General features: G+C 38.4%; 1 protein-coding gene across 1 annotated transcript; it reads left to right on the top strand.

Annotated features, from left to right (window-relative positions):
• Window positions 1-5,990: 5,990 nt before the first annotated feature.
• LOC104464808 (TBC1 domain family member 9-like) lies at window positions 5,991-14,666 on the top strand (the record flags this gene model as incomplete). Its single annotated transcript, XM_010077644.1, has 4 exons — window positions 5,991-6,000; window positions 7,621-7,731; window positions 12,678-12,796; window positions 14,415-14,666. Coding segments are annotated over exons 1-4 (492 nt in total), but the record flags the coding sequence as incomplete, so codon positions are not given.
• Between the last annotated feature and the right edge of the window lie 513 nt (window positions 14,667-15,179).

Raw genomic sequence — 15,179 nt, 5'->3', positions numbered from 1 at the left:
AGGTGCTGGATGTGTTTAATCCTCTCTTTTTTACACCTATTCTACTTCTGGTTTTGGCTGCCTTCCCTGGGCAGCCTGGTAGTTTGACCTGTGTGATATACTTCCTTTTCGAGAGGGATCCAGTGTGCATCAACTGAAGCGTGGGCATTTGGAGAGAACATGAACCCAAATCTCTCCCATCGTTCAGGCACTGTGCACTGTATGACCATATTACTTTGATGGATATAAGGCTCTTGAACATGTCATGAAGTTTATAAATAACTAAAGGGTTCATGTTTTTGTGGTATTAAGTGTATCTTGCATTCTGGTACAGCAAATAGTTTTAAAATGTCTGACTGCTTTCTACTATGCTGTGGTAATGCTTGCCAGACTCTCTTACATGGAAACAATATTGCAAGGAATTAGTCCCACTAATAGTTGACAGTGAGCAAAATATTCACTTAGAGTTTACAGGAAGAGAGATTGAGGGTGTGGTATGATTAGCTTATGTGGCTGCTGTGCTCCTTTTAGGTGTGTACATTTATGCATGGAGATGAAATTCTAGGTAATTTTGTTTAAAATGTTATTGTAAGATCTCTTTCAATCCCAAGACAAAGAAATTCTTCTTAGTTTGCAAGAGCTGTTTTTAGGAGTGTATTATTTTGCAGATAGGATATTAATGCTTACAGCTGGGACAGTGTGTGTGTGAAAGATACAATATGAGTTTCTAAGTCTGTGAGATGTTGCTAAAGATGACTCAAATGCTTAAGCAGAAGAGAGCAGATGGAAATTTGCTGCCTTACGGTGATAAATGAATTTGATGAAGTACTATCTTTCTCCCCAGATATTTTTGCAGAAGGCGTTATTGTATAATTTCCACATTGGAAAGGCAGAAAGGAGAGGTTCTGAGCTTGGCTGGCTGATGCAAGCCTTCAATGTTGAATCTAATTTTTAATACTGTGACAGTGTTCTAATTCAGAACACTTTTTTGCAGCCTTGCCGGACATCACAATTAGTAGCTGAAATCTGGAGATGAGATTCTATCTTGCTCTCAACCTCTTGGTTTGGAGGGTTGAGGAGGAGGTTGCTTGAAATCTTGTTTATGCTTAAGATTTAGAAAAGCTTTTGGCCAGTATATCATCGGCTTGGTGAAAAGATGGTACATGCTTTAACCAGCTATACACTTTCTGTCCTTGTTGACTTAAGCTGTTAGGATTTTACCTGTCAAACTTGGTACACTTCAGTAGGAAGCATGTGCTTTCTGATACTTGAAATAGAGCACTTGTCAAAATGCATGGTATTACCATAACTAACATGAATGGTCAGACTATCCATCAGCTTTCTGTGTTCATTTTGGCCCATGGAGTGGGAACTCCTCTCTTCCACTCCACTGTGTCATTTGGTGTTACACCAAATCTGCTCTGACGCTGCTGAGCTTCTCATTAGAATCTGCTGTGGGTGTGTTTGCTTCTTCCCCGTAGTAGTTTTCCACTTCAAGAGGACATTCAGATGTCTAGGGTTGAACTGCTGTTTGATTCTCCGGATGGACTCACCAGTCTTTCTGTTGAATTCCCAAATGTTTTCATGGGTGCTTAACTGGAAGGTGTCTCATTTCCTGCCTAATGCTTCTCTTGATCTCTGGTTGTTAAAGGCAATGCACTGTTTGCACAGATACAGTGCCTGAGATGGAAATTCTCAGTGTTGCTTGGTGTAGCGCTGGTTTCTGTACTGTGATGCTTCTTGGTCAAAGACTTGATGTTCATCTTTTACACTTGGAGAAGAGTGATCCATCAAGGCCTCTGAGCTGTCATTTGCAATTTTTGCCTTCTGACATAATGTTATTGCTTGACACATGGAATTCAAGGATGGCCTGCTATTTCTCCTGGGATCTCTGTGTGAAACCCTGTTGGAAACATCACACAGGATCACAACATAGTAAGCAATAAATATCTAGGCCTCTTAGTAATTTTCTGAATTATACCAATGTTCATATTGCTTACAGGGTTTTTGGTATTACTCTCTGCTCCCACACGGAGAGGTATAGACAAAGTAGCACTTTTTCACATCAGTTTTCATATTTCCATCACTCCACTGTCCAGTTATGCACCCTTGTAAGAATACATTCTATCTAAACAGAGGTTTGGGTCCTTGGCAGTTTCAGTTATAGTTCTGTCAAATTAAAAAAAGGTTCCACAAGGTATGCTGGTGTATACCTTCGGATGCCTTTGAAAGTTAATTAAAACATATGTGTTCTCATATGATTGCTCTTGTAAATATTTGGTATATGCAGAATCCATTTAGGTTTTTTTTGTTCTTCCCTAAGATTTGCAGCCTCTACTTTATCCTTCATAGTATCACACTGTGTATGGCTTTTTCTTGTAATAGGCAGGTGTTGCCGCCAGGGACTTTGCTGAAGCGTGAAGATACAAGGTGTATATACGAGGCTGTAAGCTTTTGGCTGAAATCTTGCTTTTCTTAGGTCTTTGATTGCTAATCGTGCTTCTGATGTCTGATCAATGTTGTTATTCAGTAATCTACGTTTGCATTTTGCCTTTAAATCTGGTGCTGAAGTGGGCTTATGTTCTGGAGGACCTCAGAATCCTTCCATTTGTCTTATTTTCAAAAGAAAGGTTGTAAGTATTCTCTAGGCCTGATTTATGATTTTTTTTTTTTCATCTTCTGAAGTTTACAGATAGGGGGACATGAATTCCTACTACAGCAGCAGCCTTTGTTTCAGCTAGTAAGTTCTTAATGGGTTTTGGTTCTTTCCTCACAGCCTTGTCTTGTGCTTCCCCTCCGTGTTTTCCAGTATTTCATTAGCCAAAGTGCTTGCGATTTTCTATTCAGCATTGTTTCCTTCCCTGGTAAAGTGCCTGCTCTGATAGCTAATTGAAATCTGATCTGTCTGCAGGTATTCAGTCAGAACAGTTAGAATTTGAATAATTTTTTTATGAAACTATTGCTTCTTTTCAGATTTAGCTTGTATCTGACCATGCTGTGCTTCAGGTCTGTTCCTTAGTTCAAACTGAATTTACTGTGCACATGTCAGTTGTCAATTTGTACCATTTATTTTGTTTGCTAGTTTAAGTTTGCAATTGTTTTTCTTAGTTTAGTGGTGGTGGTGGTTGTTTTAATTTTGATTTTATTTTTTTCTTCAATTGCTCATTCTTGATTTGTTCTTTAATCTTACATAGTTTATCTGAACTTATGTTGGTGCAGATGTAGTTGATTTAAATTTTGGTCTTGAATGAAATCTGTTTAATTTGCTTATGCTGCTCTGAGAGAATGGAATACTTAACAAGAATTAGTTTGGAGTGAAATTCAGTGATTTCCCTGCTGTTTTGGTCAACGGTCCTTGGTCATGGTTATCCCGAGCATGTTTTTACAAACTTGTGAGTAGATTTTTATCTTTTACCTTGATGGCATTTGTGAACTCCTTCTGTATTCTCCTCACTGTTTCACCATCATTTCATATAGCCTGGTGTGATTGACATGTAGTATAAAATTCATTTTCTTCAGGTGTGTGAGGTTATTTGTTTGACTGTGTCCAAATACCAATTCCTTCTGAGTTGTAAGCCTTCACTACCCGTAGCTGCCTAGCGTGTCCTGTTGGTGCTCATCCCGCCACCCATCTTTTTCCTACTTCTGCTAGGTTTTTGTTTCAGGTCAAGTCTAGCGGGTTTGTTTCTGGGAATTTATTGTTTGGATGAATTGTTGTGTGAGTTTCTGCACCTGAATATTTCAACATCTGTAAACTTGGCCTCAGTGGAAATAAAGGCAATTCCTTTGCTCTGTGTGTGTATGTATTGATATGTAGTGATAAGTACAGATTAATGCACATCCTGGTTTCCCCTCTGTTGAAGAGAAAAGCAGGAAAGTTTTACAACCCTAAAATATTTTAAATGTTGCTCAGTAGATAACACTGACAAGCGTGGTTACATCTTACAGTGATTGGGGCCCTGCAGCTTAGCAGACAAAGTTACAAAAAGTTCTAAAAGCTGTAAGTCTAAACTCAGATTTAGGTTAGAATTAAGATGTAGATTTTTATGGGGATGGTCATGAGTTCTTTGGGCACCTTGACAAGTACTGTGGTAGACATTCGATTGCTGATCACTTTTAGATGAAGATATTAGGAAGATAATCTAATTCAATCACAGTTCTTTAACTTGAAGGGCAAGTGAAAGCTTTATCCTTTGTTACTGCTTTATCCTGCAGTAGCCAAGCCAGATCATCACACCCTTCCTGAGCTTTTTTAAAAAATTGGTGGTTAGGTTTTCAATCTTCTCTCATTTGTATTCATCAGCCTGAAGACACAAAAAGCAAGTACTGTTTTTGCTGTTTGTCTCCCGAAAGGTTGGTAGAGTAACAGTACTTCCTCAACGTCAGTTTCACTGAAGATGTTTGTGTGCAAAGAAAACCTGTGTGCAAGGGGAACTGTGGCTGGGCAAATCAGTACTCTGTAAACTGCACTGGTAGAAAGAGAGAGCAGCAAAGACAGGCTTTGGGAAAGACTTAAATAATTGCCTTAATTTCAGAGGAGGAGTTTGTTTTTCTTGATAGCACGTTACGTGTCCATATAAGCTAATGCTATATAACCCACATGGGAAGACAGTTATCAAATAAGTATTATGGGGTTGTTTTGGTTTTGTTTGTGTGAATGAGCACTTGTAATACAAAGCTGTATAACCCTTCATAAAGTTCCAAGGATGGTGTTCACAAAGAAGAGGTTATTTTCATACTTCTATGGATACTATTACCAAGATGAGTTTAATATTGTGATTATTTTTGAGGGCTCTATAATATTTACTCTTCATTTATGCTCCCCCATGAAATGAAAATGAATAGAACGGACCCCTCTTTTAAAATAGTCTGTCCATGATATTGCCTATGGAGTTCAGATTGTTGCTCTGGGTTGAGTTTTGACAGACAAGTAATTGGATGACCTCATCCTGTAATGGCAAATGAGAGGGCTAATCGCATAAGCACGTGGACTGCCTTGAGAAACAATGGAAGAGTAATGATTCATTATACTTATGAGGAAAAACAATAGCTTGTACTGTATGTTTTAGCTATGTACTGTTATGAGTTTTACTGTTTTGTTTTTATAGTCCAGGAAGTAATACTTAAACTTTAGGAAGAGATTGTTCATTGTCCATGAGATCAATACAAAACTGAATGCTGAGTTGACTTAAGTCAACCCTATTGATTGAGGCTTTCTCAGAAATCAGCTGACGTCTGCAATCCAGGTAGATCCCTTGGATGTTTCAGGTTTTTGACTGGAGTTCATTGTGTGTCTGTTTTACTTGAATGGAAGGACAAGGGGTTGTCAGCACACTTTAAATACTGGGAACCGTTTAAGCAATATGTGTTTCATTCAGTGTTGGAATGTCACAATGCCTGTTTTGAAAAGTTGCTAATGACACACGTGATTTAGCAAGTTTCCTAGTTGTGGTGTTGAGCTCATACACAAATAGGCTGCTGACATCCATGGGACTATTTGAGTGATAGCTCATGAGCATGACTCCAAGAGTCACAGTCAGGCGTGGATTGAATCTTAGCTCTTTTGGAGGGTATACCTCTGTATTTGCTCTACGTGCTAAAAAGATGTGTGCTGTTTGTTTAGGCATTTTCAAGATAAAAATCTCTTAACAGAAGGTGTAGAGAGACTGTCAGGCTGCTGATTATATTAGTGTAGGTCTGGGAGAAGGATGTGGCAGGACAGGGCTTGGCTCCCAGAAGCCAGTCATCTGGCAAACTGGAGGAGGGGAAGGTGTCCCTTGGTGGCAGCATCCCGCACCACAGCTGCACCAATCGCAGAGTGACCTCTTTCCAGCTCTATGCAGGGTTTGATGTAAGTTGCCTGTGACACTGATGAATGGATGTATCACAGGTCACTGGTGTGCACTGAAGCACCTCAAGTCTGAGGACTGCACGGTTAAAGCTGAATGGAAAGTGTTACTGTCTTATACTGTCCTGAGGTTTTTAATAACTGTTTCCTGCACAACAAAGCCATGACCGCTGGTAATTTTTAAGGTCTGAAGTGACATTATTGATTATTATTCATAAACAGTAAATAAATTGGCTTCAGTGTTTTAATAAGGTCCACTAGAGGTAATATATAATCCAAGTCTTTACTCTTGTATGTGTAATCCAATTTACTTTAAGAACTCTGTGTATTTTAGCAGGTAAAACACTGCAGGATAACAAACATAATCGTAAGATTGCTGTCAGAGGGACTGTAGAAAGGTGATAAAGACTACTTCATCTTGTGTATTTTATTTAAACCAAAGTGTGATTTCTTTGTGAAAGAGAGTACTGTTTGTCAGTAAGAAAGTCCTTTTGTAGTAAAAAAGGTTGTTCATGTGTAAAGTGCATGAACTTTTTCCTGCTCATAATTGGTGTTTTGCAGAGAAACTTGGAAATTCATATGAAAGGTTAAAAAAAAAAAACAAACTAGTTATGTTTTAAAAGAAAGAAAAGAAAGAGGGAGAAATTTACCTGCAGTAAAGATCTGTGCCACAGGTAACCCAATAACTGAAAACATTGTGAATTATTACAGGGGTTTGAGTCCATATACTCTAAAATGTGTTTTCAGTGGTGGTAATTTACAATTACCAAGTTGATTCTACTACAGGTCATTCCTTTATTTCATTACTGTTTGTGGGCAATTTGTAATCAGTCGGGACTGCAAGTAACTAAAAGGAGGAGTGTTTTAGAATAGCTTTTTGGTGCCTGTGTTTTATTTCAGCTGTTTAAAAAAACCCCTAATTTCTGCCCTAATAAATATTTGCAGAAAAAAAATTCTTAAATCCATCTGTTTTCAATATGTATGTGAGTTTGCTGAGAAATTAAATGTTAGAATTTAAATCTGACATCTCTGCAGAGGAGATGAAAATTCTTTGCGGAGGTGAACAGGAGGGAACTTTTACATATTTTAAAAATAATTAGGGTATCTTCTGGGGAAGGTGTTTTTGTTTTGTGTTGTGTAATTTCTTATTAAAATACAATCTAGGATTTGTGGAAATATAGTTAGGAATTATTGGTAGCATTTGGTGTGCAACTGTTGATGGCCTTCTCAGTAGCAAAGAATTTTCAAAGCTGCTTTGGGAAAACAGTATAGCTTTGTCTTTCATTGGTATCCTTTTAGCAGAAAACCAGCTTGACTGTTAGGCATTTTGATCCTCTCTATCCTAAAGAATCAGACCATTAAGTAGCATAATTGTTTTTGCTGGAAGTCGTAATTTTCCCTATCTGACATTTGAGTTTTGAGCCCTTTTGGGGTGTATTGTTTGGGGTTTTTTTGTTGATGTTATGGTGGTTGGTTTGTTTGTTTTTTGCCAGGGCTTCAAAAGTACATGAAACACAGAAAAGAACTAAACTTTTAAAGGTGGTTTTATAAAACAGCTGCCTTCTGCTTTGCTTCAGTTCGTATGCCTTCTTATTGAAACTGAAGATTTTTCCCTCTTGAGTCCCTTTCCCTCTTTACAACGTGAGGCAGCACGTGTGGAGATGAATACATGGGTCTGCATTTTGCTGTGGAGGGTGAAAGGGAGTAGGAGGTATGCTGTGTAGCCTGTGGGAGATCTGTGGGATCTCGGATGATCCACCACTGTGTATTAATTAGAATTTCCTGTTCCATAGGTCTCCTTGTGGGTACTCTTGATGTCGTGTTGGACTCCAGTGCCAGAGTGGCACCATATCGAATCCTCTACCAAGCACCAGACTCCTTGGTCTATTGGACTATTGCCTGTGGTAAGGACAAACATACTGATGTGGATTTTTATTCTTCCTGGGTACTGTGCTACATAACTAACAGAGCATCCTGCTTGCTGAGCACAGTCATTTCAGGACAAATAAAGGGGTCAGGATGAAAACTGTCTCTAGTGGTTAAATTAAGAAGCTCCAAGGCTGCTAATATTCTGACCTTGAATGCCAGCCTGTGTGTATGTTATACATAATGACTGGAAATGGCCATGGCCTCTTTTGTTTGCCACCCTTCGTCTGAAAATTACATTCCCAGACAAGCAGTATAGTATCCATCCCTCCTCCTCGCATGTTCTTCTCCATGCCTATGGCTCACTCCTACGGCACTGCTAAAGTGCAGCATTCCTGGGTGATGGGGTATCTCTATATGATGTGGTAGGAGGAGTACCTGGGTTATAGGCCCCAAATTATCCAGACTGGACACCTGTCTTCCCTTGAAATAGAAACCAGGAAGATAGTGCAACCCCAGCTCTCACCTGAGTTTTGAATATCAGTATGGCATTTCCAGGATAGTGAGCTCGGTCTCCTCCAGGATAAATACCATCTAGATCCCAGGGGTGCCCACCTCCTGGACATTTATTTCAGACAGTGTGTTGTCCTTCTAAATATGATGTACTTAAAAATTCAGCAAGACGGTAGCTAGGTTAGAGGTAAATACAGAAGTATGAAGTGTATGTTCTTACACAGATGCAACAACTCTTACGAGTTTTGGTCTTTGAGGGTCAAACTTTGACATATCATATAATGACATGTCATTATAACAGTTGGTGAAATCAATGAAGTTGATATTTTGGTACATGAAGTAGGATTTTTGCGTGCATCACGTCCTGTAAATACTAAATGCTTATTTCTATGATCAGGTACCTGTTGGAAGTAACACAGAGCAGTATGTAGTTAGTCTCTGGTTCTGCTTGCTGGCTCTGAAAATAAGGTCTGAAACTGAATGCAGAAGGTCAAGGTTTTTTAGCTTTGATTGGCCAAGCTTGTAAAGTCAGATCCTCAGTTTGATAGTATTGCTTTTCAGTCTTAGAAGATGGAAACTTTTGAATGCAATGCCTCTAGCTCACTGTTTTAGGCAGTAGCCAGAACTCTGTTCATTTGAAAGAAAATTGAGAAAGAGGACAAATGAGAAGTGACACACATGCCTATAGTCTCTTTAATAGACTGGTAACTTCCAGCACCTCCAATGCTGCCTAACATTCAAAAATACTGGTTAATGAAGCTGTAGAAATCTTCTGGCATAACAGTGCCCTCTCATCTGTGCCTGTACTTCTGGTGAAATTTGACATTTAGATTATTTGGATGACTTTTTCTCCAGACAAATCCTCTCTCTTGTGAAGGGAAGAGGAGGAGGAATGGATGAAGGTTTGCTGTAGATCTAACAATTTTAGCAATTCAAAGCAAGCTCTATTCTTATGAGCATATAATTTGTGTGTCTGATAAAGGTGATACCAGGGCTGTGTCGTGTTCTGAATCTAATAGGAAGTTTTTGAATAGCTAGGGCATCAGTCTAAACAGCCATTTTTCCCTCTATACCTGTTAGTATCATCTCCCTGAAGATTTTAAAATTCATATAACATAATTTGCCTTCCATGACAGCTAATAGTAAAAGCCGATATATTAATGAAATTAATTAATTATGAAGGCCATTTCTAAATTGTCATGCTTTGTATTGTCATCTACTCTGCTGTGACTGTAAGTAATGCATATCAGTTTTCCATGGACCTCGGTCATGAGAAAAAAGGGTAAAAGTACTTCCCAGTATGTTTATTTACACTGTTTGTGCACAAGCAGATGTAGTTGCAAATGCACATGTACAGTCCCTTCTTCCCTTCACCCGAATGTCAGTGCGCAGCAATTAGTAAGCACCTCTGTCCCATAAACTTGAAAGGGAGCAACTGAGGGCAGAAATTTTCTACTGTTTGCAGATGAAAATAACATCTCACAAAGCTCTCCACAAAATAGTGTTTCTTCAAGGACACTATGCACTTCAGGTGCTATGCACATATTCAGAAAATGAATTTTTAAGACTTTTGAAATAGGCCATGTGGCTTTTCTTTAAGTGCGTTTGCAAGTTTTTTGCATGACACCTATAGATAATTAGTATAATGTTATACCTGCAGTGTGTCTACTCAGATAACCAGGGGCACAAAATTGAAGGCAGATGAGTTGTGGCCTCAGAATAAGCAAATGTACTATACATATACATATACTGCTGAACTGTGAGGGTTTTATTTCTCTTCTGTGACAGATATTACAGTTTTTGTGTAGAAATATGGTACTCTGTTTACATTTAAGATAGTTTTAATAAGCATGCTCTTCAATTATGAATGTTAGCCCTAACTGAAGTAGCCAACAAAGTAGTTAATGTATGTTTTAATAGCACTTCTATGTCCCGTGTCAGTATCGCCCCGCAATCTGCTAGGTATATGTAAATTCTGTTAGGAAGTGAACAACTTTTTTTAGATGCTTCACCTATAAAATCAGTCATTCTTACTATGGCTTTGTGTGTTTTTTCAGGTATAGAACCACTGCTTTAGGTTTTCTGTGGTAACAGTATGCATTTTTGTAGAAGTTTCTAAATGTGTATTTCACATGTGATAAAAATGACTTCTGGATTATTTTAAAGCATTAATCTTGCAATTTTGTTACATGACTTGGAAAAGGTTTTCAGAAAAACCTATGTGCTTTGATTGACAAAGCTACAAGTTTTAGTTAAGAGTGCTGTTGAGTTAACCAGCTGTAACTGTTTTCTCTCCTCCCTTTATGCACAAATGGAGGATTTTGACAGTCCACTCCTGAACCTGCCATTACTGGCAAGAGCAATTTTAGGCTTCCTGAAATGTTACACTTCCTCCTGAAGTGCATTCTTTTAACAGCAGTAGTTCAGGTCGACTAATAAGCATCTCAGGTAAGTATCTACTTGGGAGAGAAGACTGGACATGACAGCCTCATCAGCTGTCTCAAGTTAAGCCAATCCTATTCCTTAGTCACTGACTGAAACAATACTGAGATTATACTTCTGAGTGTGTTTAAAAGTATGTTTATATGACTTGTTAATTTTCTTCTCAGTCCTGAACTCAGCTGCATTCCCTCTGTACCTTCACCTCTTACTTTAGACAAACGAAACCAAATGGTAGAAACCTAATACTGACACCCAGAGATATTCCCATGTTGCTCGTACTAATACTCCATCCCACCTTCTAGATGACTATCCCTTCCCATCCTTTCTCTCCAGCACCATGCATCCTTCCTCCAGCTCTTCTGGTCTAGGCATCCCATAGCTCTCTGACTTCTGTTTAACACACTGATCAGTTTCCTCCCTGAAGGTGGAGGAGAATAGCTCAGCCTACCAGGAATGCTGGCCAACATCACACCATTTCAGCCATGGGGCCACACCGTAAGCCGAGGGTACCATTTAGAGGAGGGGAAGGAGTGATTAGTAGCCTGTTGTATGTGTTGTAGCTATTTTCCCTTTTATCTCCTACCAAACTTGAGAGCTCTGTGTTCGAAAGTGCAGTGGTTTAGTGTTTAATGTTTTCTTCTCTTCCTTGAGAGTTAGATGTATTTCTTAATTTACCTAAACAGCCAATGATGGCAAAATGGTGAATGCTTCTAATGTGCTAAGATAGGCAAAGACTTGCCAGTAGTGGAGTTAAAATAGACCTGTAGTTTAAAACATCACAGTGAATGTGTTTTTTAATCCTGAGTGAACAAATCAAAGAGAAAGATCTAGACTGTGATGATAACCTGATGAGATCTTGGGTGTGGATTTTGGCCTGATGGCGTGATCTGATGTAGATGAGACTGTCTGGGAAACAGTAAGACAGCAGAGACAAAAAGCAATGAAAACAGTGAGATGGGACGTTACAGGTTGAAGATAATCAACCAAAAGTGTTTCATGAGAAGTGATGAAAAATTGATGAACTGCAAACAAGAACTAGACAGCTTTAAGAAATAGTTCATCGTGATAGTGTGTCTGCGCTGCTTGTCACTGCTCTTCAAGAGATGAGTGATTGTTCTGGTGACAGTCTGGTTTTATATACATAGCTCACTGAGATCATAATTGCTTTTTACAACAGTGTAAAAGCCAAGAAGAAATACATTAGTCTTCAGACCACCTCCTGAGTTCCAGAAAGGTCTGGTTATATCCAGTAGTTTTAAGGAGAAGCAGCAGTGATCACTTGTGGTTCTGAAATATTGGTTACATATGCAGGCTATTCTGCAACAGGATTTACTATCCACACAATGAGAATTGTGCAGATCTCCTGGAAGTTGCACAGAATGTTGCATTCTGTTGCTTTCATTAGGGTTGCGTAAAGCTCTGGTTGTATTCTATAGAAGGAATGTTTCTCCCCATGGTTTGTCACTGAACAAGGAAAACAATTGTTTGGTATGTATTCAGGATGGGTTGCATCGAGGAGTTCTGTAAACCATGTGCAGATATGTGACAATTTGTGCCTATAGTGAAGCTGAAGATGTCATTAGCAGCAGCTTGTTGTAATTTAACCTCTTCCTATTGGTGCCTTCACATGAAGCAGCTTTACTTTGTTGGGTTTTGGAATATGCAACTGTTGTGGGTTTTTGTCACTTCCTAACAGATGCAGGTAATACCTTTGCTAACTCTTTAATGTGATATTGGGTATCTCAGTGTTGTTACTGTGATTAGAATTATAAATGTAGGGGGGGTTTGCTCATGATACTGACATAAGTAGCTTGTGCTGCTTGAAGATGGCTACCTATTTATTATGAAATTACAGAATATGGGAGAAAACTTTTGGAATTTCCAGGGACACAAAGTCTGGTGAAATATTGCATCTCCAGTTCCTGGGGAGTTTATTATTAGAGTTTTTTTTTTTTTTTAATGATTAAGAGGACATTGACATTGATAATTATTTGTTTTGTGACTTTTTGGTGGTTATTTTTATATACAGGCTGCTCAAGGAAGGAAATCACTGAACACTGGGAATGGCTTGAACAGAATTTGTTGCAAACTCTTTCAATCTTTGAAAATGAGAATGACATAAATACATTTGTCAGAGGAAAAATACAGGTAGTTATGTATATTATTATAAATGTTTTTAATTATAAATGTGGCTGTGGAAGGAAAATTGATGTGAATTCTAAACAAATTTGACCTAGTAATCCTTAGGCTGCTCCAACCTTTTGAAGGAAAACCAGATCTGAAGTAGCAACGTGTGTGTAAAAAATTAGGGAGACTGGGATTAGCGCACATAACTACAGCATTGTGATTTAAATAAAATACATAGGCAGGGCTTCAAAGAGTATATGTTCTAAAATTAATTGAACTGGTGCTTCTGTCTTAAAGTTTTTCAGTTTTCTATGTAACTGCTTTTTCAGTGCAAAGCTTTAATTTTATTTTTTTTTACATGCAGTTGTTGCATAATGTCTCCTCACCCTCTTCTGTGTAGTTAAATCTTGTAGTGTTGGCATTTATACTTCATATAGGTGTTAGGGGTTGCTGGTTGATTGGTTTTGGTTGGGTTTTTTTGGTTGGTTTTACTAGAATTTCTTTTTCTCCTTATAGGAGAGATTGTAGCTATACTGGTAAAAGTACTTTATCCATACTAAGAATTATCAAAATATTTTGGTAAAAGATTGATTGTAAGCAAAATTGCTGTACTAACTTGGTGTCTGTTCTAAGCATTGGCTTTGTCTCATTCCTTTTGTAACATTTCTTGTAGTAAGTCAACTGTCTTAAGAATCCCCTAGTTGTTTTTGTTTTACTAGTGGATCGGGTATGAGAGCTGTAGATGATCACGGAAACACCTTATATGAGGAGGCATCTGTTTTGTGAAATATAATCCTTTAAGGAAATTGTTACTTTTTAGACTTGCACAAATATTAAATATGAATGATGATTCACTGTCTTATACTGTGCTTTCCATGTAAATGGAGCAATTTGAAGGCAATAAGTAACTTTTCTTTTTATAATTTCAAAATAGTAAGCAATAGAAAAGATTTATAAAAGAGATTGGAAAAATAAGTGAATAGACCTGAACTTCAGTATAGAACAGAAGGAACTGTGGTCTTTGAGGTATCAAAAAGAAGGTTTTCACCAGACTGCTGCCACTTCAAATTTAATTAAGATCTTCTGTACCTGAAAGTATCAATGATTTTTCCATCCTGACAGTTAATCTAGTAGAAGATGTTTCTTTTTTTCCTCTTGCTCTTCTCTTCTGCTCAAGATCTACTAAGAGGTGTCATAAAAGTTGTTTGATATTTTCCCTAATGAATAACAGATCCTTTTTTCCTTCTATTTAGAAGAAGATTTTCTGGTGAAATCCTATCCCTGTCTCCTCAGGGAGCATATTGACATGGAAAAGGAAAATTTTACAAATCATAGGTGCTTTACAGAGTTGTTAGGAGTATTTGAGATAGGCTGATTGATTGAAAACAGGGTACTGGCAAGTAGTTGGTATTTGGTTACTTTTGACATAGGCACGGTAGGGAACAAGGTCATCAGAAAGACAGCCTTGAGTAAAGTAAATAACTATATAAGCAAAAAAACAAGCAGAAGAATAAGGGATAAGTAAAAGACTTTCTTAACATTGCAGTATCTGTTGTGTCTCTGGCCAAGACAGCAGTGGCAATGATATCTGATACCCCACGGCAACTAAATGCTCTGTACTTCTTTCACTCCATACTAGGGCATCATCGCTGAGTACAACAAGATAAATGGCATCAAGGAGGATGACGATACAGAAAAATTTAAGGAAGCCATAGTGAAGTTTCACAAGCTATTTGGGATGCCGGAGGAAGAGAAATTAGTGAACTACTACTCCTGCAGTTACTGGAAGGGGAAGGTTCCCCGTCAGGGCTGGGTATATCTCAGCATTAATCACCTTTGCTTTTATTCTTTCCTCATGGGCAGGGAAGGTATGTTTTACAGTGGAATGGTGGTCTGTGTATCTCAGAATTGTTCAGAAATCTTCTGCAGGTTGTTTTTTTTGAACAGCTGGGAGTGCAAAGACACTGCTGAGGAAAAGAGGAACACAGAACAATTCCCTGATTGTCACATTGCTTAACTGAGCACTTGCTCCCTTGTTTGTTTTGTATTTCTCAAAGTAGTTCTTGTAAAACAGTACCTGGGCATCATTTAGAGACATGGTTCCCTTCAGGGTCTGTGTCCAAAAGGGAATAGGGATGAGATCATGCCAATTTTGGCTCCTTCTGCTCTTATACAATCATCCAGTACTACTATGGCAGACTTTGCAACCTCAAATGCCACGTTTACTCTTGTACAATACCACAGCATCACAAAAGGCTCAGAGGAGACCCAGGACAAGAGCTACATAGTGCGGATGCAATCAGTCTGCTTTAGAGGGAGTTAATTCTAAGCAGTGTGGAGGTGAGCGTGTCTGCAGTACTTCGTTATGGGCAATGGATCACAGAATCACAGAATGCTAGAGATT

The sequence above is a fragment of the Pterocles gutturalis genome, unplaced genomic scaffold (genome assembly GCF_000699245.1).
Source record: "Pterocles gutturalis isolate BGI_N339 unplaced genomic scaffold, ASM69924v1 scaffold5703, whole genome shotgun sequence".
In the NCBI taxonomy this organism is placed as follows: domain Eukaryota; kingdom Metazoa; phylum Chordata; class Aves; order Pterocliformes; family Pteroclidae; genus Pterocles; species Pterocles gutturalis.
Note: the sequence above shows the minus strand (reverse complement) of the source record. Positions and strands in the feature narration are given on the sequence as shown.